Below are 26971 nucleotides of genomic sequence, written 5' to 3' on the forward strand. Positions count from 1 at the left end.
CTGGTTGTTGGCTGATGTGTGCGGGGGATCCTGCCTGCCGTGCCGTGCCGTACTGGGAGATGGGAGCTCAATCCCTGAGCTGCCGTCACCCCGCACCGCTGGCAGGGATCCGCAGGTGGAGGAAGCTGGTGGGGACCCCGGTGTTGTCACCCCCTTGGCCCAGTCCCCTCTCGTGGGCATCTCCAGTGGCAGACAGTGATGGAGTCCCATCCGTCGGTCCTTGGCTGGCCTGAGTGCACGTCCGCCAAAACCAGCTCCTGGCATTGAGGGCTGTAGGTGTGCAGTGTAGGTGTGCGGTGTAGGTGTGCGATGTGCTTCTTGGTTGTCAGCTGATGGAGATGTGTCCGGAACAAAAGGATATTTTCCCCCCAGTGAGGAGGGAGCTTCACGGTGAGGTTTGCACCGAAACCGTGGGGTGGTTTGACATCTCCCACCTGCAGTGGTTGAGCCCAGGATCGACATGTTCCCCCGGTAGGATGCTGGAGGCTGCAGCTTTTTAAACCTTAAACCAAGTGAGCAAGGTTCAGGCAAAACTTGTCCGTCAGACCCAAACTGGAGCTGGTGCTTTCTGAGGTGGAGCTGGTCCTCAGATGATGGTGAATTTGAGGATGCAAACCGATTGCCTGTTGCTGAAGAGGAGGGTATCGAGAGGGGGGTTGTGGATGGCTGCAGCAGCGCAGAGGTTGCACACTGTGCTCTCAGATTGGTGTTCCTTGGGGGGAGCGATTTCCAGGCTGCTTGCTTTGTCATTAGCAAAAATTGATTGAATTAATTCTTCTGGGACAGGCGCTCCCATGCACTCAGCCTCCCAAGAGGAGGCATGGGCAGTGAGTGTGATATTGCATCTCAATTATAAAGAAAAGTGATTATTTGTATGAATATTCTCAGAGATCCATTAAAGGTTGGTAACGTTAATTTTGAATGATGGGGTTTTTGTTGGTCTATTGAAAATGAGACTATTTTACAATTGTTGACTTTAATATGCGTTTGGTACCCACTGGGGTTCAGCAGAGTGTGAGGACGGGAGCCGTTTAGCTGCAACGATTAATCTGCGTCTCGTCTGTGTGATGCCTCTTTCTGAAATTACAGCAGACCTCCTTCCACCGTCACTTCTGCTGGCTGCATCGCTATTAATGGCTATTCTTGGGCACTCTTGGAGCACCTTTGATTTCTACTGAAAGCCATTGTTTTTCATAAGAAAAAGGAGGGGGAGAAGATTTGTCTGTAGCTTGAATTTCAGAGAAGAGGGCGAAAAGGAAGACGCAGGGAAGGGAAGGTGTCCGCATGTGCGGTGAGCACGTTGTGTGGCATTTCGATGGGGTTCACGTGCTGCAGAGGGTCAAGGGGAGCAGAGGACAGCGCTGGCCCCGGGACTGGCTCCGCCTGCGCTCACGACTTGGAAGGATGGAACGTTTGAACAGCCATGAATTTTTCACAGCATCTTCTGCTCCGGGGAGAAAAGGCAGCCTGGGACGTGGCTTTCCGAGGCTGCCGCCCATCGCATCTCCGATTTGATTTCCAAAGGGACCCTTCGGGCACGGATGCGTCAGGGATCGAGCTGGTGGTTGTTCGCAATGGTGCTGTGACGCGATGGCCCCGCGAATGGCTGGGGGGAGAGGAGGAAGGTCAGATCGGATGCAGCCCATGAAGACGGAGCTGGGTGTTCAGTGCTAACCGGAGTGTTTCGCACGGCGGTGACTCATGTGGGATCAGGAGGAGCACGGCCGCACGCACGCGCTCGCTCTGGGAAAGGTTGCTTTAACCTTTCATTAAATCTCCCATTAATTGTCGCCTCATCAGCACATATTTTGACATTTTCATCTATTAACCACCTCTGTGGATTGAAACAACTTGCTCAAACTCATTAAGTTTCTGTACGAGCGGGTGGAAAGCGTGGGGAAGCAGCCAGGCGAGGTGCCAGCACCGGGTGAAGGATGCGGGCGCCAGCCCCGGCCACGGGTGATGCTCTCAGCAGCCGCGGGACGGCTCTGCCCTGCTCCTCTGCTCAGGGCAAGGTGCCACCAGCAAAAAACCTGGTCCCGTAAAGGTGGCAGCTAAAAGAAATCCTCCCGTGGGCACTCCAGGGCTGTCCTGGGTGCCTGTGCGTGCTGTGCATCGCTGTTTCCCTCTTCTCTGCGTGCACCCGAGGTGGGGGTGCCCCTCTGCTGAGCAGGGCTGTGTCATTGCCGGGGACGGGAAGGGCTCTGGGCTGCTCTTGGCTCCATGGCCACCGGCCCGGCTCCCTCGGGACCTCCCCTTGCTCCTCCTGGGCAGAGGGAGGCTGAGGCTTCGGGTCCGGGGTGCCTCGGGAAACGGTGCGTGAATAACAACCCGACGTAAAGGTAATTTCTTGTATTACAGGAGCACGGCTGGGAAGTTTTCCTCTGCAGCCCGGGGGTGTCACAGCCCATCGCGCTGGCACCGTTACGGGGGGAGAGCGCGGGGTCTCTAATGCCCCACTGACAGCAGCTTGTATTTCAAAAACTAATTTGTAGCAGACACCTGAAAAGCCAGCGGAGAACTGATAATGTACATTTATCTCTGTGGCATCACTTTGAGTTGGTGATCGGTGTTTTGTAAGTGGTAACGGCCACAAAGGTGACAAAAGCCAATTAAATACAGTGTTTTCACCAGCTGGAATGAAAGTCTGCTGAAATATGCCTGTGGAAGCTCTTTTTCTTTCTTATCCCCGTCAGATCTTGCAGGTCTGTTGCATTAAACATCGGTGAGCAGTGGCCTGAGAAATCACTTGCGTGCTAGAAATGAAACATTAAATATCCGAGATGGATTCAGGTTGCGTGAAGTCGGGGAGAGCCCATTTCCAGCACGGGTCGGTCCCTGCTTTTAGGGTGGTTCTGGGTTGTTAGTCTGGGAGAGAGTTTTCTTCTTCCAGAGAAGTGTTCCCGTGATGAAGGAGTTTTGGGATGCTGGGCAGTTAATGCCAGCATCTTTAACTCTTTGAAATGGGTGTCTCAGGTGTAAGCAGTGGCCGTATGCTGCCTCGTCAGCCCCCGTTTAGCCGTTGCAGCTCGATGGATTGAGATGACGATTTACTTCACGTCGTCGTGCTTTGGTGAAAGGGGGAGAAAAGTGGATCGGGATGGGATGTAGATGGTCTGGCTCCTGCGGGGTAAACCAGGAGATGGCATTAGGGGAATTGCCTCGTGCTGCCCAAATTCCACCTTGTTTAATGGACACAAATCCTCGAGCAAGGTCACAAGCTTTTCTTGGGCTGTTTCTTCCCCTGTATCTGTTGCCAGGAGTCACCCAGAGTCACCTTGTGCCCAGGTTTGCTCGGAGCAGCTCGGGCTCGCTGACCCCCTTGTTTCAAACCAAACTGAACCCCTTCAGCTCGGCGGGTCGCGTGCAGGTGGGTTCACTGGTGGGAATGGCCAATTCTGGAGGCTTTTTTTCAGACAAAGCTCCTGTCAAATTGCCTGGGATCCCCCCAGGGTAATGCATTTGGTAGCCCATTTTGGTTTCAAATCCCCTTTCAAGGGCATTTTAATTCCATGGCCTTGCACACAGCGTTATGGTTTGGCTTTCTTCGTGTCCGTTCTGCTGTTAAGCACCGGTGAGGGGGAATTTCGGCTGTTTGCTTTTCCAGGTGATGGGTGGCTTGACCCTGTCATCGTCTGCTGTTTTTCATCACCTCTTGCATAACCTTGATGGGACCCGTCTGCGAATCCCTGGAAAACTTGGAAGCAAAGCTGCACCATGAGATTTTTATCTTTCAAAATCAAAGCGGCGGAGTTGAGCTGTCTGGGCACGTCAGAAGCTTTTGAGATGTTTTACCTTCTTTCAGCTTAGCTTATGCATGTCACGAGCCTCAGCCACTGCTGAATCAGTGCTTCATTAATGCCTCTAATGGGTAAACTCCCGCGTCGTTTATAGAGCTGTTCCCGGAGCAGGAGAGAGGAGCTGAGCTAACATGCCATGCAGAAGCATGTCTGTGGTGGCTTACGTGCAATTCCCTACCCAGAAAGGCAATTTCTCTCCATTTTCTCCATTTTCAAACTGCCTGACTTTGCTGTGGTTTCCTACTGCTGCCATCCCCACAAATCTTTATCAGGTTTTGCCCCCACAAACCTTTTTCCCCCCACGGACGTGGGATTACTGGAGCAGGCGCTGCAGGGCTTCCCGTCGGTACCAGCCGTGCCGGAGCTGGCAGCTCTCTGTATGACGTGCCCAGCCACGCTCGCACGTTTTATTTGTTTGCTCCCTCCGGGGTGTTACAGTGTAAGATAGCACCGAAACGGGTTTATTTCTCCTGTTGCTTTTTTAACAGCCAGTGTTTCGGAGGGGTGACGCGGTGAGGCTCTGCTGAGCGGGATCCGCAGGGCTTCGCGGCTCTGCCTGCTTGCTGCCTGCATCTGCCTGTGCTTGTAAATAGTCGTGAGAATAACGATTGCCCAGGATGGCTTCGTCTGAGGACGTTAATCCAGCTGGTGCCTTGGGTTTTGTTTTCTCTGTCCTGTCGCTGTCTGTTGGCAGGGTCAGGATGCGAGCGCTGCGTGGGCTGCGGCGTGCGAATCTGCAGGGGACGGGACCAGGCCACTTCCCTGTCCCACCATACGTCCCTCAAACAAAAGCTCTTGTTCGCTGGGAACCCGTGGGAGGAGAGGGGATGAGTGAATAATTCATACCACAAATAATACTACATGCCACTATAAACTGCAAATTAATCATTTAAATTCTGTCTCTGTTCTGATGAAAGGATTTCTGGTTAGGGTAATAATTAGGAGCGATCAGGTCTCGTTAGTTGGCTGCTTCTGTAGGGCTGAAGAGAAGGCATAGACCAAGTTGAAATCCTGCTTGGGCAGCGTGACTTCGTCCCAGCTCCTGTTGGCGCCGGGAGCTCCGCAGACAGCTCGTACGTGGGGCTGAAGGGCTGCCTTCGGGTCGGGCACGCTGCACCGTAGTTCATGACGATGTAATGCTCGAGGGACTCCTGCGGCTTTGTTCTGTCCACACCTCAATCTGTTGCTGTTCCCCGGATCCTCCTCACGTGCACGTGTAGCGGACGAGGACTTCACAGTTATCTCCCACCGGGAGAACCTTAACCTTCTGCCTGAGCCCGGGGAGCTGCGTCCCACCTGGGTGAGCTGAATTGAAGCCGAACTCTAATGAGCAGCAATCTTTTATAATAAACTGCAGCTTCGTTTGGTTTCATTAAGCAGCACGGTAGCGGTGACGGGTGCCATAAGCGTTTAACCAGGAGATGTAGGTGTGTTACACGCGTGTGCATGGGCAGCAGCAGCAGTTTCTAGATGGGGATGGGAACCTTACGCGTGCTGATGGGGCAATTCGTGCGGGTCTGGAGATGCAGGTCTCTTCTTACTGCCTTTGAGGGAGCTGGGGCTGTGGACTTTGGGGGGGGGGGTTAGCATCACCACGCTCTTGTGCTGGTGCAGTTTGCTGGAAGTCCTGGGGAGCAGGGAGGGTGCTGCCGGCGTCCCGAGGAGCGGCCGTGCGGGCTGAAGTGGGAGGCGAAGGGTGTCCCAGGGCTCCCGCGCTGCACGGGCAGCTGGAAATCCAGCCAAGCAGCTTCGTGTGGGGAAGTCGCGTGCCAGAGATGCAGATGCTCTCGCTCGGAAGAACCCGTGGTTAGGGATGTGGAAGAGAAACACGATGCAGAGAGCAGCAGGTCAAGAGTAGGAGCGCTCACACCGCCGTGCCGGGACCTTTGGGGGGACCGCTGCTTACCAGGACTGGAGCTGGTGGGACGTAGTGCCCCGTGTGTACGCGGTGGTGGGTAAGCAAGGCCACCTCCGGAGCAGCGGTGGGGTTTGTGTTCCAAATGCAAAGCGAGATCTGCTGCTTTCTGGCTTGGTTAAGTTAAAGAAAAGAAAAAAGTCTTTAAAAAATGACTTTAACCTTCTGCTTGCTAGTCTTATAATGGTGGATACCTAGAAACAAGAAAATCACTGAAATCTGGTGATCTCTGCGCTTTGTTGTGCAGCTAGACGTTACCTAGAGGGAACTGGAATTTGATCTTGGGGGAAAAAAAAAAACGTTAAGAGTTTGAATAGTGGCGACAGAGACATGCTTAAAATCTCATAGAAATACAAACTTCATTATAGCAAGATTAATTTCCCACTAGGAACTTAACAGTTCTTCAAAGAGCAGGATGAATAATTGATGACATGTTGGCATCCGTAGTACCTTCCTAAAGGAAGCGTGTTCATTTGCTGACCCAGGAGAATTAGCTTCGTAAATCCTCGCAGGAGGAGGTAATGTCGCTCACGGCTCCCCTGACGCTGCTGCCAGGCTCGAGGTGCTGGTGGGGGACGCGCGGTCCCAGTTTGCAGGTGGAGGATGGGTCAGCGGGTGTAAAGCACCGAGGTACGTGCAGGTGTTGCAATATTTGGCATTACGGAGGAGAAGGACTAGGGCAGCTGTTTACGAGCCCAGCGGCGTTTGCTTCGTTTAATCAGAGGATGCTTTTGCAATGAATCCTCTGACCCGGCATCCGTGTTGGTGCCCACAGTCCTGTTTTGCATCGGGCGTGCGTTAGGTCATGCAAAGGGTATTCTCAGGATTGCAGACTCTTCCCTGTGCTCACAAAGGCATTTACTGCTGTTAAATCCATAATTCTTTCCATTTCTTTCAAAGCTCTGCAGGCACAGACCTCTGCTGAGCCCTGCTCCCCTTATCTGCCCCAGAAATCCCGCGTCCCCGGCAGGCAGAGCTGCGGTATTTCTGCTCTAGGTGGAAGGTATTTACAAACCTGCTTTTCCTCTAATCTTTGCCCTCCCTCCAAGCCCAAGATTTTGCCTTTGTTTAAACTGTGGGATCTGTGAGTTGCTTCTTGTTTTATTGTCACTGCGGATCCTCCTCCCCTGCCTGCCTGGGTGGCCGTGCTGCGTCCCCAGAGGAGTTTCCTGCAAGGGTGTTTTTGAGGCAAAGCCACCCACGGGTGGGCGATGGGTGGGCTGCGCTGCCAGCACCCTGCCGAGCGCATCCTCTCGGAGAGCGGGTGGCATGGGATAAATGAATGGATAACGAGCGGGTCTGTGGTCCCCTGTCACTGCTGTCCTAACCTGCTTGTACATCAAAAGAAGGGGGAAAACCCCAAACCCCAACCCGCCGATGCCGTTCCACAAGAGTGGGCTGTCAGGTCTGCCCGTAGCATCCCGGTGCGGCTCTGCCCGCCGTCGCGTTCCTACGTGAGATGAGACCGAGCAGAGGGCAGGTGAGCGGCATCGCTACCTGCAGAATGGGCATGTGTTATAGCAGCGATCCCGGGCACGGCACGAGCTCTGGGATGCTGCGAGGTCATTTTCCATGTTCCTGAAATCCTGCCTATGTGATGGCAAACTGATTCGGAGAGAAAAGTGAATTTTGTTTAGTGGATTCTTTTTTTTTTTTTTTTTAACATTCCTGTAGGATATTGTTCTCTAGCCACTGCTTATTTTCTTGCTCTCTGTAGCATATGGGAGTAACATAATAAGTGGGGTTAATTTACTTGCCACTGTAATTTATCAAAGCCCCGTGAGCGATGCTTGCTATTTAGTTGTTTGGATTTCTAAGGAATCCAAAGGGCTTTTATTTTTGGTTGGTTTTGTGAACAGACCTTCTCCTGAGGATTACGAGTGGCTTCCCGCGGTGGCTGTGAAGCTCATTTCATGCTCAGAAATGGGGCTGGCGAGGGCAGGATCTCAGCGAGCCCCATGATCCTGCACCCTGGGTTTGCAGGAGGGTTTTTCTGGCCGCTGATCGAGGCGGAGGGCTGCGATCCCCGTCTGGCTGCATAAGCTGCCCTGAGTAGGATTTAAAATCGCAGCCTGCTTAACTTCACCCGGTTCTTTCAGCTTGCCAAGCTCTTACAGACTCAGGCAGTGGGTGATAAGGGAGAGGTTTGATGGGATGGAATCAGCCATTCTGCTTTCAGGTTGATCCTTTGAACTTGAGGCTCACGTGGCGTTTGCAGCCAGAGGAGCCCCGCGACGTGAGCGTGCAAGCGGGTGCTCTCAGCACGGCCGGCTGCTCCGGGCAGGGCTGGACCTGGTGCTTCTCGGAATTGGAGAGCGCGAGCGCAAAGAAACAGCGTTCAAGGCTGTGGGCAGCGGCAGAAGGTGATTTCAGACCGGGGAAAGTGGGCAAAACGAGATTTCACACCAGGGAAAGCAAAGCAGCTTCCCGGGTGAGTTCAGTCTCTCTTAGTTTCCCAACTTCTGCGTAGTTTGGGGGTTTCCTCCCCTTTGATCGAGCACATCCAGCACCCGGCAGCGAGTCTGGGCTGGCCGGAGCTGTCTCTGTTACTGACTGAGCCTTCTGCTTTCAAAGCAGAAGCATCTCTTCAGTAAATCTCTCCTTTTGAAAGTGATTTGTGTGTTTTTTACGTTATCCTCATCCAGGTCTCTGGCCTCAGGGGCCGTTAGGAACAGGCAGCGCAGAGCCATGTCCAGGCACCCCAGGACTGTCCCACGTCTGCTGTGGGCTGCCTCGATGCCAGCACCTAGCTCCTGCCTGAGCAAACCTCCCTCTCCTCCCTGCCGAGGAGAAGAATTCCCTGGAAAGTGCAGCACTGGGCACTTTTTTTGGGTTAGTCCAAAGGCAAGAGACCTTCCGGTAGCCCAGAGCACCATCTCAGGAGCCCACGCAGTCCCTTGGGGCTGGAGAGCTTCGGCCTCCCCAGGAACATCCCGGCACGGGGTGGGAGCGTGCGGTGCTTTCCACGCCGAGGGGGAGGAGATGGATCGGTGCTGGACCTCATCCCAGAGCCCAGCCCAGCCGGTTTGTGTGCTCCTGGGGACCAGAGCAGGCAGGAACGTTGTTGCTGTCCTCCTGGCTCAACGAGACGGAACATCTTGTGCTGTTTTGCAGCTCTGCCGATGGGGCACTGAAGTGAAATTAAAGTCAAAATAAAACCAGAGCTGTAACAGCATGCCACACGCCTCTGAGTCCCCTCTACTCGCCGGTGCTTGAATGCCGGTCGATGAGCGTTGGGGGAGCCGGGGATCTCAGGCCAAGCATGAAGGTGTTGGAGATGTGCTGGGAGCAGCGTGGCCCTCGCTTTGCTCCCTTGGCTGACGTCCTCCTTGCCAGCTTTTCATGCGCTGGGTAAATCTCTCCTTGGCTGCTCCGCTCAGTGCTGCAGCCATCACGTCGTACCACGCTGTCATCTTCTGCCTGCCCGCGGTGCCTTGACGTGATTCTGTGCTCGTCCAGCTTTGCTCTGCTCCCCTTGCCACGGTCCTTGCCTTTGCACCGACTCCTCCTTGCTCTGCTGTTCCCTCTTGGCTTTTCCTTTCCAAATTTTGTGCTGGCTGCCTTCCCTGTGAAGATGCTTTTTTTTTTTTTGGGCTTGGAGCAATGTTCTCGCTAGACCTGCGTGCTGTCCCCACTCCCGCGCGGTCCTCTCCTGCTGTGCCCATCCATGGCTACCATCCGCGTCGCTCCGAACGTGCCCTCTGAGGCTGCGGAGCAGGGAGCCGATCCTGCGCGCGGCAACAGCCAGCAGCGCAGGGAGAGTGGAGGAGCATGGCAGGGCTTGGCCCCAGGGATAGCGTGAGCAGGGAGCATGGATTCCCCTTGGCTTCGGGGCCGGAAGATGGGCCGTGGTGCTATGAAGGTGCCCTGGTTTAGATCAGGTTTGTATATCAGACATAGCGTGTAAGGAGATGTACAGGTATCGTGCTTTCTGCCCTCACCACCGCAATCAGCAGGCTGCCGTAACATCCTGTGGCCGCCTGGCATTAACAACAGGTTTCTCTCTAGTGACCCTCCAACACGGTTATTGCTTTGCAGGTGGAGGTTTTGAAGCTGCCTGGGTTTTTTTTTTCTTTTCTTGGAAAACAAGCGGAGAGGAAAACATGCCTTTGCAACGAGCACTGCCGACTGAGAGGTTTGTAGCTGATCCTTAAGTTAGCGTAGGATTAGTTTGATCCCTGGGTAATGCCTTATCAGGATAAAGTGTCTTGAATTGTAAAGCCAAGGAAGCCCAAGAGAGGCAAAATCCCTTTGTTTAGGTTAAATAGAAGCGTCTTCTTGTCAGTGGCTGAGATTGGTCATATTTTTCTTTCTTTGTTCTGCAACTCTGTGGAGAGATGCCGAATTAACGCCCCAGCCTGGTGCCTTCACCGTGCGAGCTCTCCAGCTAACAGGGCTGTGCAGCCTCTCCGGCTCTTCCAGCTCCATCACCGGTTCCAAGAGGGGCTGACAACTGCTTCAGCCACTGAAATCCTCGGAAAAACCCTCTCTGACCTGGAAAGGCTTCCTGCGGGACATGCGTGCCTGCCTTCCGCCCTCTTTCACATCCCAAGCTGCGGAGCTTTTTCCTTGCCCTCTGCAGAGTGGTGGCCCGCCGTAAATCCTTGAGTCGTTCGGGGTTGCCTGGGACTGTGCTCCTCTTTGTCTTTGCTCGCGACGGTGCCAAGAACCCGAAATCTTGCAGGGCTGTTTATTTTCCAGCCTTCAGTGAGTGAGGGGATCTGCTCTCCCACACCCATCTTCAGTGACCTAATGTCTTAGTCATGCTTTTGCAGAGCCTTCAGTGCAGCGTATCTGTAAGCGGTTGACATAGAAACATTAACCTTGCTCTTTTTGTGTCTTTTCCCACCTGAAGAAGTTGCTTGGGCTATTTATAATTTGAGTATGTGCAGAATACCCGAGAGAGGGGCTACAACCGGAGGGCTGAGCTGGATGCAAGTTTTGAGCGAGGGCAAACTGGCAGCAAGCTCTTTCTGTTTGTTTTCCATGTAAATCTTTGTGTAACTGCTTGCTTATCTGCAAAACAGAGTCGTTTTGAGGTTTGACATCTTCTTTGAAAGAGGCTGAACCTGTGTTATTGAAGCGGTGAAGTTATTGTGTCATCTTGGCAGGCTTTTCTAAGTGAAATATCTGAAACAAATCACAGCGATGGGCTGAGTGTGTCACACAATATCTACTATATAGAATCAGAGGTTTCCCAAGCCTCAGCAGTGATGGCGGGATGTGCTGGGGTCCCTGCTGTTTCTGGACCACGCGTGACACCAGACCTGCCTGGCTGTGAGTTCCTGTTGGATGCTCTGGGGTCACCAGCCCGTTGGCCGATTCGTGGTCGTACTCATCCTGTCCCAGCTCTCGTGTGCTCTGGTGGGAAGTGGAGACCCAAGGAGCCCGTGGCCAGAGGCAGCTCTGTCACCTCCTCCTCTCCGCGCTGGTGAGCATCTCCACCGTGCTGCAGCTTCCACCATCGGCTGCTTCTCTCTCTCCAAATAAGCAGTTCACTACGCACCATCTGTTGATTTTAATTTCCCATAATTTGTTTCCCTGTATATGTAATTTGTACTTTCATTAATTGTGCTGCTGAGTTTCTTATTCCACGAGACTTGCTTTGCAGCCGGGAAATTGTTGTGGTTTTTCCCCCTCTGTCAAAGCTATTTTTGTTATTTGCACAAATTAGCACTTCTGTCCTTTGAATTTTGCTCTCCGGGCAAGTCTTGCTTAAAAGAAATCTTTCGGAAGAGCAGTGCCAGACCCATTTGTGCGGAGCTTCATTACATCCTCATAGCCGTACCGAGCACAGCCATCAAATGTTTTTAAGAAGATCTTCCTCCAAAATGTGCTTCACTGCCTGCAGAGCAGAGACCTCCAAAGCCATCACCAGCTGCAGGTGCAGCCCTCCGCGGCTCTGCTCCTGCCCCGGGGCACTCGCCCGTCTCCTGGGCAGGTGGTGGTGGGGCAGTGTGAGAGCTTTGCACGAGAGCTTTGCACAAGTGTGCGATCCCTCCCAGGTCTGGCGTGTGCCCCATGCGCCGCGGTTCCTCTGGCGGTTGCACTAGCTGGAGTTATCGCCCAGTCGTGGTATTTTAGGGGTAATTTGGAGTCTCGGTACCCCGTAACCCTGTACGTAGGGTTGATGGCTGCTGTGTGTTCCCTGTCTCCATCCTGAGCCTTGGCACCAGCCTTGGACCGGGGCTTTGAAGAGTTGTAGTGTTTCAATTCTCCATGCTCAGCCTGGACTCGAGGATGCAAATGCTGTGATTATCCGAGTTAGTTCTGCTTTTTATGGTGCGTTTCCAAGGCAACTGGAAATTCAGAAGACCGCAGACACACACGCACGGTCCTCTTCTTCTGAGACCTTATCCTCCAGTACACAGGTAAACGCTCTCAGTGACATTTTCAACCTGTTTGAATGCTCATCTGAATGGTCCCCACTGTCCCCTCGTGTGTCGGAGCAGGTAATTGCCTCCTTTGAAGGCTGTACAGCCCAGCCAGCTCCTCAAACAGGTTTGCTTTTGTTCTTCGAATGTTTCCCCCCCCCCACCTCGCTCGGAGGGGAGTGATACCAGAGAAGCTGCAAAAACAAACCAAGGAGAGAGAAGAAAAGAAAAAAAAAAAAAAGTAGCAGCGGTTTGACACTTTCTGAAGATCAGCTGTTTTCTGGGAGTGACGAGGGTGCTGTGCCGGCGGTGGGAGGATGGGAGAAGTTTGAGGGGGAGAGCAATAAAGGGCAGGAGGGGAGCGGGAAGGATGGAGCAGTTATCCCCGAGGAGCTGCACGGAGGATGCAGTGGCGGATCGCTGGTCTCCCGCACCCACCCGCTGCCCTCCTGGGAAGGTTCCTCGGCTGGTTTTCTTTGGGGGTTATGGGATTAACTGTAATCTAAAATAATCTGCAAGGTGGGAATTTCCCTGTGGAGTTTGGGTTTCCTTCTGCTTTGGAGACTGTCTGTACAGGCGTGGGGCTGGTATTTCGGTATGGGGAGACCAGAAGCTGGGGAGGTGGCGTTGCTGGGAGCCTGGGCCTGGCTTAGCGCAGCTCCGGGTGAGTTTATGGGAGAAGTTGGTGTTTGGTGGTTCTGCAAATCCCCTGTGGCACCCATTCATCTGCACCTTGCAGAGACGCCTCTCTGCAGAGAGGTTTGCTGAGCCCGACCCATTTTGAACAGCCTTTGGTGTATCCCACCATAAGGTGCTGTGGTCCTTATTAAAAAAGCATTGCAGCTGGTGGGGATCGTGGTCTTTTCCTCTCCAGTACCCTCAGAAATACAGAAATCTCTCTCTGTTGGCTTCCCCAGAAACTGTTGGTTTGGGTTCATAGTGGAGAAGTACCCTGGGCAGGGTGGCAGGCTCTTGTATTGAGCTTAGATTAAAAGAATTTAGATTAAAATGAGAGGGGTAACGACCTGGCCCGGAGTCCTGCTCATGCCAGTCTTTGCTCCGTCGGAGCGCAGGAGGAGGGACAGTCTCAGGGCTGTTGTAGGGTTTGACCTTACTGTTTTGGTTTTTTTTTTTCCCTTCCTGTTTCAGAGGGTCTGGCAGTGGGAGTTGGATTCGGGGCTATTGGAAAATCCACGTCTGCGACCTTCCAAAGCGCCAGGTAAGCCACAACGCCGCTTCTGCTCTGCGTGCGTCGGGTTTTGTGCGCGCCTTTGCCTCTTGGAGGTTGTCTGTCCCATGTTGCTCCCGTGCCAGGGTGGTTGGAGATGTGTTGATTGACTGAAGCGTGTCTGGAAGCACAAGCGTGGGCAGAGGGAGCAGAAGAAATTCCTAGTGCTGTTGCATTTTCCTAGCGATTGTGTTTTTCAGGCATGAAAAAAGGTTTGTGTCATCGATGCCTGGTTTCTGCAGTGGTTCTGTGTTTCTGCCTCGCTGGGCAGATCACTGGAGCTGGGGGGGCCGATGGAGAGGAGGCAGCGTGTGTGGGTACCACCGTGGGGGGCTGCTGGGGAGCTGGGCTCTGAATAGGTGCACTAGGTGTGCCCCCCCCCGGGATTTAGGGGGTGCTGGGCTGCATCGGGAGGCACTCACAGCCTCCTCCCTGCGCTGCTCGCTGCCGAGGGGTTTGCATGTATCACACTGGGTTGTTTTTTTCTCCTCTCCCTTACCCCCATTAAACATCCCTGGTGATGCTGCCAGCTTAGCTACACACTGGTAGCTGTTTGTGTGGGGAGCTTCACCCGTGGGGAACTTCAGAGGGAGGGGAGGAAAAAAAAACCTGAAGATCAGACTGAAAGCTAGAAACACGTACATCAGGTTGAGGTCGAGTGAAATCAGCCTGGGCAAGTCCCTTTTCTCGGGGCCAGCATAGAGAATTTAAAGGAGATTATGAGCAAGAGCGAGTGGCGTAGGCTCCCAGGAGCCGGGACACCCTCCTCTCCCCAGTGCCCCTGCCCAGTATCTCCGTCTGGCCCCACAAGGATGCTGTCGTCTTCTCATCCTCATCCTGTCGCGGCTGAGCTGGGAGCAGGCAGGCTCCTTGGCACAGGCTCCCCACTCTCCCTTCAGAGGCATGCGGAGATTTTCCATAAAAGCATCATCCCCAACGGGTAGGAGCAGCTGCCGGAGCTGTCGGAAAACGTGCGGTGACTTTGTTTCCCATTCCTGCCAAGCAGGGCCACTAGATTCTGCAGTTGGTGGCAGTAAAGGCTCTCGGTGCTCCCGGCATCCCTGCTCCCAGCATCCCTGCTCCCGGCATCCCTGCTCGCCAGCAGCCGCTCTCACCCGGCTCCCTTTTTGGCAGTGCCAGCATTGCCCCGTGCTACCAGGCAAAACCTTTTGTGCTTCTCTCCGGTACCAGTGTGAACACGGGGTGTGGGGGGGGTTAATTCAGCTCTTCCAAACCACCTCGGGGCAGATTTGGGCTTTGGGTGCATTTTCACACCAAGCAGGAGTAAAACCAGGGCGGACGGGGTGGGTGATGGCAGGGAGAGCCCTGCTGCTTCCCCACACCCAGCTCCCCCAGCAGAGCTGAAACTGGGCTGACTGGGGCCATTGCTAAAGAAAAGGGAGAAAGGAAGAAGTCTGGTGCGAAACGGGAGCCGGAGGAGCTGCCGAGGCTCTGCAGAGCTGCTGGCACCTCTTGGCGGCTGGCTCGCAAATGGCACCCTCCTGCCGAGGCTCCTCCGTGTGCCTTTACCAAATGCTTTTCTTTCTCTGTTTGAATTTTACACCCGAGGCTCGTGGCACACCCCCTTCCCTTCGCCCTTTCTGTACCAGGGTGGTTTGGGGACACGCGGTGTGTTCGGCCCGTGAATAACCTGCCCGACCCTTACGGCTCGTGGATTTGCATTCGTATCCCGTTATGTCTCAGCCGCCTTGTTCCTGCCAGAGGATCCGCGGGATCCCGGGGCTGGTTTTGGGAGTCTCCAGGTTGTCCAACCTCTTCTCTGATGGGCACGAGCTGCTCTCACGAGGACCCTGCAAAGACACGAGCAAAACCTTCTGTACCCGATGCCTGTTACATCCCCGGCTGACGGGGGACCGTCGGTGCCGCAGGCGCTCCGATCGCAGCAGGTACCATCCAGATTTGTGGTGAGAAAAGCAGGATACGCCAGCTCCAGGCATTGCATTTCTCTAACCTTTTGAAATAAAAGGGTGTTCATAAAGTCTGCAGAGGCTCTAGAGATGCTTGAACAAAAGGACTTTTTTTTTTCATCAGCTGCTCAGTAGAAGCTAAGAAGCCAGAAGCAGCTGGTTCTTTCTCTGTATTTACAACAGAATTAATCATGTTAGATGAAAGGTGGAGTCTGTACCATGAAAACACCAATGCAAATTCAGTCAGCTGCAAAAGGAGACAAAATAACTTCGTTGCCATCAATCTGTCTGTCACTGTCATCTGCGGGCAGCCCAAAAATCTTTCAGTGTAGCCCCTCCGATGTAAAGCCATTTGGAAGTAATTTTAAGTGGCTAATTTGTGTTATGTAAGCTTAAAAAATAGCAATGGAATTATACTTGATGTGAGCTAATGTGAGAAACAGAGCTAAATCTTCTGACACATGCAAAGGGGAAATTGCTCCTTGGCCAACCTTGGCTCTTAGGGGCCACGACAGTCATGATACCTCCCGTGTCCGTTATTCTGAAATAGCGTTTTCATGAAACAGCTGCGTGACTCAGTTTACCTCCTCCCTTCTGCTTCTGCTTCCCCCGGGGTGTGACTAACCGCATTAGCGCTGAGCTGGAGCTGGGGTGAGCTGCCTCTCAGGAAGGCTTATTCCTTCAAATCTCGAATCGTGCAAAAGTATTTACGAACGCTCTGACGCGCTCGGAGCCCGAGCTAAAGATGCAGACGCCTGGAGACGTTTGCCGTGGCTGGTAGATGTTTCCAGGGTTGGCTGTGACTTGCCGGTGCTAACCAGAGGACCTTCCTCGCTGCCTTGTGCTTGATGAATGAACGCTGGCTTGCCTGGGGAAGCGCTGCCCGATTGCCTTGCTCCCAGAGGGGTGAAAGCTCAGCAGGAGCCTGAATTCATTCCAGCTCGCTGTAGGACCCCGGTGAAACGCGGCCGTGCTGTATCCTTGAAGGGCTGTTTTCAGAGCCACGGGCTTTGCAAATAAGCAGCGTGTTTGCAGAGACACAATGGGGAAGAAGGGGAGAGCTCCAGCCGCTCCGCAAACCCCGGCGGTGCCGCAGCGGTGCCGTCTGGGTGTTGCAAGCAGCCAGGTGCTGCTCTGGTCTGGGCCGCTGTTGAGCACGCTCGCCGGGTGAACCCCTGTGCACCCGAGCAGCTCGAGGGGGGCTGTCGCAACAGGGTCCCTGCCTGCCTCCGCCATCCGTCGCGGTCCCGAGTGCTTTGCTTTTTTCACGTAGCGCAGCGATGCTCCCCAGCTTTGGTTGGATGGGGGTTAACACCCTGCTCCCGATGCCTCGCAGGGATCCCGCAAGGCTTTTCCTAGGCTGAGGGCTTTCCCCTGCGCTGGCTGGTGGAAGGGTTCTCGGTGCTGCCCGTCTGCCTGCCCGCAGCAGGAGGGGTGCTGCGGGGCTCCTGCCCGGGCCGTGTGCTTGGGGCTGCGTTGGTACAGAGCTCAGCCCCGGCTGAGCATGGCTGGGGACCGTTTTTGGGTTTTAAAGCAGAGTGTGCTGCAGAGAGGGGGCTGGCTGGGAGCTGCGGTGGCCGGTGAGCACTGGCACGGGTGGTGTAAGCAGGCGCAGCTGATGGTGCGAGTCAGGGGAACACTTCGGGGTTTGGTTAAAAACCAAAAGAGATAATTAGGAAGCAGGGTGGGATTCTCGCCTTTTAAAAGACCCGGTGCTTTGCATGCGCGGGCATCACCTCTGCCGTTCCCTGACTCTCTGGGCTCCTGTAGGGTTCTGCACCTTTTACCTCTGTGCTTGCAGGATCCGGCCCTCTGGGCTCCTCCATCCACCCCATCTCCCCGGAGCATCTCGGTGCTGCCTGCCAGACCCCTGCCCGCACTCCTCCGCGTTTCTTTGCTGCCACCGGGTGTGCAGGCTCCGTTCCTGCGATCTTGCTCCTTCGCGGCTCCTCTCTGCCGGTGCCAGGGCTTGCCCTTGGGTTACAGCCCCCCCGTCTTGCGAGTTGTTTCATTTATGGCTTGCGGCGTGGGGGGAACCCGCTTTCTTTGACCTGTCAGATGATGTGAGCGAAACGCGGTCCCATGCCCGCGGAAGGTGAGGACTCAGCGGTGGGGTTGGATCTTTGCTTTTGTGTGCGGGTGGATATCGGTGGTCCTTCGGCTGGGCAGCACACTCGAAAGGCGGTGCAGGTTTTATGGCAGTTTAGATGGGGCTTAGGACAACCTAACGTCTGTTTTTGGGGTGTTTCCTGTGTGGGGCTGACCTGCTGCTCATCCTCGGGTAGGAGCATCCCTCCCTCGCTGCTGCGGAGCATCCCTTCCTCCCTCTCTGCTGCAGGACTGTGGTTCACCTGCCCAGTTCCTCACAAGGAAAAAAAAAAAATAAGAAACTCCCACAGGCTGGAAATAGCGGCTCAGGACAAAGCTGCTGCGATGACAGAGGAGAAGCGGGACCAAGAGCGAGCGTGTGCCCGGGGTGGAGGAGCGATGCCTGCGGGGAGGAGCAGTGCCCGGCGTGGGGCACGCAGGGAGCCCCAGGAGGGGAAGGTCCCTTCCAGATGTGAGCAGGGAGGCATGAGCCGCTCCTGGCTGCCTTCCAGGCAGGAAGGTAAAGAGAAGGGCAGCCGTGTCTTAAAAAAGCTGTTTTACCTCCCCCTCTTCGCACGCTATAGCGTAGGGGGAGGAAACCCTCTCCACCTTGTGTGGCTGATTTAACAGGAACCAGATGGAGCTGCTGAGATCAAGACGGGATGAATTTGCCCGTCCCTTGGCCGCTCTGGGGATGCAGAGCGGGCAGGGGTGCAGGCAGGGGTGCAGGCAGGGTTGTCCAACACTGGTGCACTTTGTCGGTGGCTTCCCCAGGACTGGGTGTAGGAAGAGGGGCCGGGGCAGGTCCCCGCTGCTGGCCACGCTCCGCACGTCTCCATCCGCTGGGGCTGCAGCGCAGGGCAGTAGCGTGTGTCGGGGTGGTCTCCCCCTCCCCAAGTCCCTTCTGTGCCTTTTAGAGGACAAAAGCACCCACCAATGAACCTGGGGGGACCCTGAGCCCCTCATCCCGTGGGGGTTATGCCCGCGATGCTGGGCAGCTACGAGGTGGGGGCCGGGGCTGGCGGGGAGGAGATCCCACGCGCCCGCTCCGCCGTCCCCTCTGGACCACGTCCCTTCCTTGGGGACCCACCTCACCGCCGCTGCGCTGGCATCTGCAGCATCTCCACTCCGCATCCCCTGCCCGCGCGGCGGGAGCTCGTGCCTTGGCTGGAAATAAGGATTGGAGGGGAGGTGGGGTCCCTGGGGACCTCTCTTTTTCTCTCCCCGCCATCGGGGGCTCTCCCTTTGAGAATCAGCACGAGGGGCTGGTTATCCCCTCCCCATTCCACCTGGCACGATGCTTGGGTTTGGGGGGAGCCCGGCAGTGTGGGGGTGCAGAGGGGGGCCCTGGGGATGTAGCAGCCTGATTCTGCTTCTTGCCCCTTACAAATCCTCCCTGTGCTGTTTGCTTTCTGAAAGCAGGAGGCAACTGGTAGTCGTGTGGTATGTGAGCACACAAAAACCAAATCCGTTTTCTTACGGAGCTTTGCTTCTTCCTGCAATTTTTTTTCTGTCAATGAGAAATTCACCATAAAATTAATTTCCTCGGTCAGGATTGCAGGAACTTCTGAATGCACCTGTGTTACACTGCAGAGTGAACAGAAAACTACCATAAAAAGCCTGTGCCAGCAATTTTGCTTCTAACAGGAGAAAGATTTGGGAATGTCTTTAAGATATGGACCCACAGCCCCGAGGAGGCAGACGGAGGGCAAGGGCTTTGCCTCCAGACAGCAACGGTGGGGGGAAACGGGGCGAGCGGTGAAAGCAGGACAGTTTCTGTGACCGGTCTCATCTCTGCGGTGGGTGGTGCCTGGGCCTGGACGGCTTCCTTGGCTGGCTAATTTGAGGAGAAAAAGGGAATCTCTTGCACAATTAACTTTGAACTGTCTGGATTTTCTCTGCCAATCCCTCTCTGGTTGATCTGCTCTTCTGTAAGGAGTCCCAGAGCCGTGTTTCCAGGAGTTCGGATATTCGCTGTGCAGCACAGGCAACAGGCGATTCACCGGCTGACACTCGTGGTTTTCCCCTGGCCCAGCTGCTTTCCAGCTGGGATGTGACGCCTGTGCGTTGGGGATGCTCTTCCCATGGAAATAATCTCGGCGTGCCGGTTCCACCTCGAGCGCGGGTGCACAGGGGCTCTCCCCGCCGAGGTCTCCCTGTTACGTATGGTGTCTGTGTGGCTGTAACCTCAGAGTGTTTCATTTTGCAGCCTCAGTATTATTTTAATGTCGTTTGTGTGTATAATTTTAAGAATTTGATAAAACCTTATTATTAAGGCTGGAAAATCAAGCCCATAGCTACTGTGTGATGGTTTGAACAGCCGAGCCCGGTGCCCCATCCCCACCTATCTCTGATATTCTGCATTTTTGTTGGTGGCTCGTCTCTGTGCTGGCTGCTCCGGGCATCTTCCCCGTGTTCCCGATGTGGATAGGGCAGAGCTGCTTCTCCCATCAAAAATAGGAGATGAATTAGGACAGCGTGGACCTGACTGTTACGGTGAATAACTTTGCTGGTCGCAGGCGAGAAATATCTGCGAGTCTGACTCGAACCGAAAAGACAGAATAAAACACAGATGAGATTTTTCTGCACTCTTCCTCTCCAAAAGCGTATCATACATTTTCATTTTAAATCCACCGCTGTTACAGGGGCAGAAAGCTCAGGTCCCTGCTGATGGCCAGGGAAGCAGAGGGGTCCGGGGTGACCCGCGGGTTCCCGGTCCGACACCGGCGGTTTGTACGGAGCAAGAGCCGTGGCCGAGCCATGCGCATCGCTGGCTGCTGCTCCTCTCCTGCCTGACACTAGGTGGTAACATCCATGTTCCTAACAGCCTGTTCTCGCCAGATTTGGGGCTGGGGCACGGTCTCGCACCGCTGTAGGATAAGCCCTGGAGCTAACGGGGCTCCCAAAAGTGGCTTTTTTGCTGGCAAAACGCCTAGAAGAGGGCTGCTCTTTCAGATGCGAGCGAATGTTCGAATAAGTGACACCACTATCAGGTTAAATGCTGTAAATTACTTTGAGCAGATGATATATATGAAGGACTGAAAGAGCAGATGATATATATGAAGGACTGAAAGTTTGAAACATAAAGGGAAATGTTTTGTTAAGCCGTGGGTGGTCTGGGCACCGGGTCCTCATAGGATACTGCAGATGCCAATAATTTAGAGAGGTTAAATACGGTGCAGGCAAATTTTTGGCAAACCTCTGCCTTAGGATGAAGCTGAGTACATTTAGGGGTGGGGGACCCCGTGGGGTGTCGGCTGCTGCCTCTGGTTTAAAGTGGGGGGAGTTGGGGGGTCTGCTCACAGTGATGATGGCAGCTTTCCCTGCGTGGCTGGGGAGTGATTCTCGGGGTTCGCGTGGTTCCCCGTTAGCAGTCGGAGGGTGAGCCGGTGGCAGGGGAACCTCTCGGCACTCAGGCGGGGAGCAGAGGCGTCGCCCCCTCAGCACCCTCTTTTCCTGGGCACGGCGCTGGCGGGGCCGGGACCCTCCTGGGTGAGGCAGAGCTGCTCCCCGAGAGCTTTTCTCACCTAAACCCCAAGCTCCTCTGGGCAGGGGCGGATTCCTTCTCCCCTCCAGCAGCACGGGGGCCGGCAAATCCCACCAAAGGGTTTGTCGCATCCTCTTCTGCGAGCTGCAGGTAATACTTTGTCCAGAGTCTGAGCCCCGCTCGCCGCAGATGCAGGGAAGGGGAAAAGCGCACATTTTTGTGGGTGTAATGTTTAACTTGGGCTCGCCCTTCCCCAGCACGGCTCGACTTGCAAAGTGCTTTTGGTGTGGACGAGCATCGCACCGTGGAGCTCCCACCAGCAGCCCACCTGCCCCGGCTATCTCCGGAATGAAAGCTCCTATTTAGGGCAGCTGGAGAGCGGGTGTGAGTGTGGAAGTGATGTAAACAGAGATATTTATTCCCTCACCCCCCCCCCCCCCCCAGCATGATGATGGTGATGTTTCCTCCACCACAGCACAATGGTTCTCATTCATCGGCCCTTTTGCTGGGAATGCTGGCCTTGTTTTGATCTGTTGTGCCCACAGATTGTTTCCTGTCCAGCTTTGGTAAAACAGACAGAAAAGAGGCTTCGAGTTGACAGGCAGACTTTGACTATGGCTTGGAAAATATTATTTCATGGGACAGCCTGTGCCTCCCACGCTGTGTCTCTCAGGCTGGGGAAAAAAAAAAAAGGCTTGATTAATGTACGGAGATTGAAACCAGGCAAAAATTTTATACTGTGTTTTCTTTGAATGAATGGAAATCATTGTGGTCTGAGAGACAGCAGAAGACACACTGGGTTTTTCTCTGCTTACACACACACATGCAATCTCTGCCTCTTGCTTATGAATAGATCCACAGTGGAGCTAATAAAGAGCTTGCCTGGGTAGGATCAAAATGTGGGGTCCAATCCCAAGCTCTTTATCAGCCCAAGGCTGTGCACAGAAGCACCTAATGGAAAAAACCCACCGACTGATGGTAGGGGAGGTGGGGCTGGACGGGGCTTTCCACGTTTCCCTGGGATCCCAGACAAACGCTGCTCCTGCAGCCAGGCTGCTCCTGCCTGCGGCGCAGCGGGAAGCCCGGTTACAAAACAAAACTGTTGGAAGATGCTTATTAAGCACCTTTTAATTAGCCTCTCCTGAAGGTAGATGTTTATTACTAAGTGAGAGTTAACGAGCTGGGTAGGCTCCTCAAGGGCTTTTCTTTTGTGAAGGATGGAGATGGTACCAAGGTGGGTGTTCACCACAGCCAGCGTGGTGCTCTGGAAGGGTTTGGTGAGCCACAAAACGGGACTGCGGCTCCTCAGCTGCTGCGTTTCTCGTCGTGGTTAATGAACCTCGGCAGCGATGGCAGGAGAGGAGGTGAGGCTCGGCTCCTGCCAACGGCAGCGAGATCTTCCCAAGAGAAGCCTCAGATGCAGATGTCCCAGCCCTCACGTGCAAACTGCAGATTGGCTTTCAGAGAAGAAATGCACAATTGAGGCAGATGAAACGAAGCTGTGTGGATGTTCGGAGAGCGCTTTCCTCCATCGCTTGCCGGGAGAGCCGGGGCTACGGTTGGGCTGCGATGGGACAGACGCCCCGCGCTCGCCCTGCTGCGGCAGCAGAGCTGATGCACGTGTGCTCCTCCTGCCAAAGCCTTGCAGTTCTCTCTTTGCCTGTCGGAAAACAGTGTTTTATTGTAAGCGGGTATCACGGCTCTTCTAGGTTGTTAGGAAAAGGAAGCAGGTGCCTGGGAAGCAAGGCAAGGTGGGCTCGAACTGCTTCCCCCTGTAGATGTTTGCAGGGCTGAGCTGGATCAGGCAGCCTCTCTGCCTGCATTTCCCCCTCCCGAGGCCTTTCCCAGCAGCTTCTGTTAACTTGGAGCTTCCCAAGTTCCTGTTTGAAGCCTTAGCAGATGCTGCAGAACTGCTTCGACACACTTGGTTTGTGGTGTAGGTGAGATCTCACGGAGCGGCCCCAGGGCAAGGCTGATCGGAGGATGGCCGTGGCCCGCCGAGCGGCACAGCCTCCCTTCCCACTCCTTATCCTCGATAAACAAACTTATGCCGCCGACAGACAGTAGCCGAACTGACCACGATGCCTTGGCTTAATCCCGTAATCAAGAAAAATTATCTGTGTGAATAATGAAATTAGCCCGACACCAAACGCCAGTGGGTCCAGCCTCTCCCGGAGCAGCTCCGGAGCTACCCACGGCTCTCGGCATCTTGCGTGGCTGGGTCTGCGGGACGGGCAAAAAAACTGCGGTGGGAAAGCTGTGTGGCCTGCAGTGTTTTTACTGAGCTGCCTTCAAAGCTACCAGATGTTTTCCTCACCAGGAAAACATTTGTTCTCCTGAAGTGCCTGGATATTCTATCGTCCTCCAGACAGACCTGTTTCCCATTTTGGTGCAATGCCGGGGAGTTAAATCTGGGGTCTTACGGTGCTTTGCTGCTCAGCCCCGGATGGGGAGAGATGCAGGCAGGGAGCAGAGACCTTGTTTTCCGATCCTGGGATCGGGAGTAGAGCTCAAACATTTTCCTGGTCCTCAAAAAATGTAGCTTGGTTTGGTCACAGCAGAGTCTGGGTTGCTGGAGACTGGGTTCAGGGTGAATTTAAATTTGTGGGGGAGACTTCTCCGATGCAAACCAGGTCTCTGGACCCCAGCAAGGATCCTCACCTGCCTGCAGGTCCCCCGGGCGATGGATGCTGAGGGGAAGGTGCCTATGCCCACCTTTGAGCAGCCGCGGGGGGAGCTGTGCCGAGCTCCCCTGGCAAAGGGAACCCGGTTTGGATCGGCAGCTGCCGTCTCTCTCCAGCCAGGAGAGCGGCTCCTCGGTAGTTCTTGGCACTGAACCACGTCTTGAGCGGTTTCCCTTGGCCTCGCGATGCTGGTCCTGCTCCTGCCAGGCTGGGGAGGTCAGAATGGGTCTGTCCCCCCCTCCGTCCCCGTGCACTGGTGCGGGGTTGGGGCTCGGTGCCGGGGGCAGCAGGCAGCCGCCCTTTTTGGAGGATGCTTTTTCTTGTTCTTTGAGCCTTGCAAACAGGCACTTGGCTGTTTAGGGGCAGCTGCTCTGTCCGGGGCAGCCGGCTGTTGGAGGTCACCTCGGCTGGGATGCTGCTGCGGAGCACGTGAAGGTGCTGAGGAGGGAATCGTGGAGAGGAGCTGTGCACCGGGTGCTGGGCTCCATAGGGGTGCTGGAGGGGGTGAGGGAGACAGGGAGCATCTTCCTTCCTGCAGGAGGTGGAGGACTTGTAGGGAAAGTGGGTGCTTTGTGCTTTCCTGAAATTCAGAACCCAAAATTCAAGGACTCAAAGTTAGTGCCTCTGCGGGGGAAAACCTGCCCGAAGTGGTGCAGCCTGCCGTGGCGCCGGGCTGAGCAGAATCCCTCGGGCTCTGTGGCTGGTTGTCCACATGTCAGAGGCTCCTTCACCACGTTGGTGCCGGCAGGTTTGGTGGCAACACTCCTTCTTCTTCACGTGCCCATCCCTTATCTGAGATGGGCTGGCTGAACACCCCTGGCAGCCCAGCTCCGCTGCGCCCCAGCTCCCGGACCTGGATGGGTGCTGCAGCCTTTATTCATTGCCCTGGGTTGGAGGAGCAGAAGACCTCTCGAATCAGCAGGGAGGGCTCCAAAGCGTGGCTGGGAGCCGGGCTGCTGGCTGCGAATTCCTCGCTGGCTGTTCGTGTTTACATCACCATTTGTATAAATAGTCTCCCCTCCTCTTCTCTCTCACTTCTTCCTTCTCCCTCACTCAAGTGTCTAGACCGAGGAGGGTTTTTGGTTGATTTGTAATACTTATGAGAGACAGCTGGCCTCCCAAACAACATCTGGCTCCATGGAAAGTCTGTGTAATGGTTGCTTTCTTCTCTTTCTGTGGTGGTCACTGCGTCTGCAGATACAGCCTGAAGGACAGGGGATGCCCGGAGCAGCTCTGATGTGGAGCTCTGTGGCTTCTCACCCCCCCCCCGGGACTGGGCTTCGCGGGGAGCTGCCCAGCCCTTTCCCCGGGTGTGGCGTTGGCCAACTGAATGGTTTCTGGCCGAGCTATGACTGGACGCTGCAATGGCCAAACCCACCCTTGGTGCCCTTGCAAGAGAAGGCGTCAGCTCTGCGTTTGCAAGAACCCACGAGCGGCAGCTGCTGGATGCGTTGTAATACTTCCCTGCCCCTGCACCCCGTGTTGGAGGGACGCACTCGTGGTTTTCAATGTGACCACGTTGGGTGTCTGCAGCATCCTCCGGTGGTTTACGGGAGAGCGGCTGGGGAGGCAGCCCGGAGCCAGGGGGGGACCACGGGGGGGTCCTGGGGCCGGCTCTCTGCGGGGGTCGAGGCTGTGCGTGGTGCTCTGGCCAGAGGACGGGTAGCGATGCGGTCACAGCGGGGGCTGCAGAGGGTGGGTTAGTTAGGGGGTGAGCTGGGGCTGGCGGGGCGAGCCCTTGCCCTTGAACCTGGTCCCAGCTCCCGTAGGACCAAGCATCGGGCGCTGCTCCCTCCGCGGCCCCGAGAGCCAAAACCTGGCGATCACGCGTTCCCCGGGACCTTATTGCAAAGGTCTCTCCTGCCCCAGCTTTGATCTGCAAAGCGCACCCATTCAGTTCCTGTCACCTTAAAATAAAAGAAAGAAGGAAAAAAAAAAAAAAAGCAGAGCAAGAAAAAGCCATTATCCGTGTTTATCTTATCAAGACAATGCCAACCAAGGCTCACTTTGAACACCACGTTCAGGCTTTGCAGCCCCAGTGGCCTGTTGCTCTCTTTAGCAGCCTGGTTTAAAAATAAACCCTTCAAGGAGGGGAAGCAATTTAAATGAAGAATTGTTACTGTACACGATGCGATAATAGGGCCTTTTATAGCTACACCTGTTAGTAAATTGTTTAGTTCCAGGTTTTCGGGCTGCATAAAGGAGCCGCTCTGGTGCTTTCACACTCTCCCCTGGCGCATTTTAACAGCGACGCTGCGGGAGAGGGAAGAGGAGAAACCATTTCAGTACTTTTAATTTTGCTCTTCGCTAACGATCCCCATCAGGATGCAAACGTGGATGCACGGGAATCGTGCGTAAGCCTCTCTCCGCAACCCTGCCACGGCAGCGAGCTCGGCTCGCGTGGCTGGTGAGCTGCCGGCGGTGGGCTGGGAGGAAGTGGGATGCTGAGCTCCGTCACGATGCTGCTGCTGGCTCCTGGGAGAGGATGAGTGAAATACGTATGGTTTTTTGTCTATACGTACAGCTGGGCTTTGATTCTCTTCAGGTTCTTCTCACTTCCTAGCAGGGAAGAAGAATAGTGGCTTTATTAACTGTACTCATCCTTCTTCCCTTGCTTTGCTCGAGGCTTTTATTTTCTGTAAGCGCTGGGGGCCGTTTGTGCCGGTGGCTGCCTGGCTGTGGATGACGAGGCAAAAAAACCCTAAAAAATATCCCCCTAAACCATTCCCCGCCCCAGCATGTTATTTGCACAAGATGTAAAATGATTTTCTACATGAAACGTGCTTATGATTTGAAGATTCCTACAAAGAGGAAACGGTTGGTGTTTTTGCATGAAGCTATAAACATTAATTGGCAGGTATTATTGGGAATTTTTATAGGTGGGCTATAATCCCAGCCCTGCTTTTAGACCACCCAGCTTCTCTGTGTGTGTTTAATTTTTTAAGAAATATTTTAATAACCTTTATAAGGTTCTATATCTCCCTCCAGCTCTAGCCCTACCCGAGATCAATGCAGCCACATCGTTAAATCCCACTTTATTTATGGGTGTGCCTATATGAATACGTAAAAATTTAAATTTTCTGCAGCCCGATGCTGTTTAAAATAGAGTTAACGAGGTCTCACATGAGGGTCTTCTTAAGGTATTTAAAAATAGATGCTCCTGACTCGTAAGGACCGAAACCTCCTGGTGATGGCTGGAGCGGTTGGTGCTGCCTGCGGCTCCTCAGTGGCTGCTGGGGAAGGATGCTCTTGGTTTCTACTCAAAAATGGAGACATTTCTGTCCAAGCCATCACCCTCGGGAGCTGGCTCTGGCGAGGTGCGAGCTCTCGCTGTCCCCACAGATTCGTCTCTTTTGCCGTTCTGTTCCTAACAGTCTGGTGGGATTTACAGGGTGCCTGCAGGGCTCAGGGTGGCCCCTAACGATGCTGAGCTTTTCTCCGAATATGCTGCTGAAACAGGAAGGATG

At 54.5% G+C, this 26971-nt stretch overlaps 1 protein-coding gene across 1 annotated transcript in view; it reads left to right on the top strand.

Annotated features, from left to right (window-relative positions):
- Positions 1-26971, top strand: part of SLC39A11 (solute carrier family 39 member 11) — a 95854-nt gene that overhangs the window by 57851 nt on the left and 11032 nt on the right. Inside the window, exon 7 of the mRNA XM_075770331.1 lies at positions 13239-13308. Within this exon, the coding sequence (XP_075626446.1) occupies positions 13239-13308 (70 nt within the window). The remainder of the gene's footprint in view (positions 1-13238; positions 13309-26971) is intronic.

Source organism: Balearica regulorum, chromosome 18, assembly GCF_011004875.1.
Source record: "Balearica regulorum gibbericeps isolate bBalReg1 chromosome 18, bBalReg1.pri, whole genome shotgun sequence".
Taxonomy (NCBI): domain Eukaryota; kingdom Metazoa; phylum Chordata; class Aves; order Gruiformes; family Gruidae; genus Balearica; species Balearica regulorum.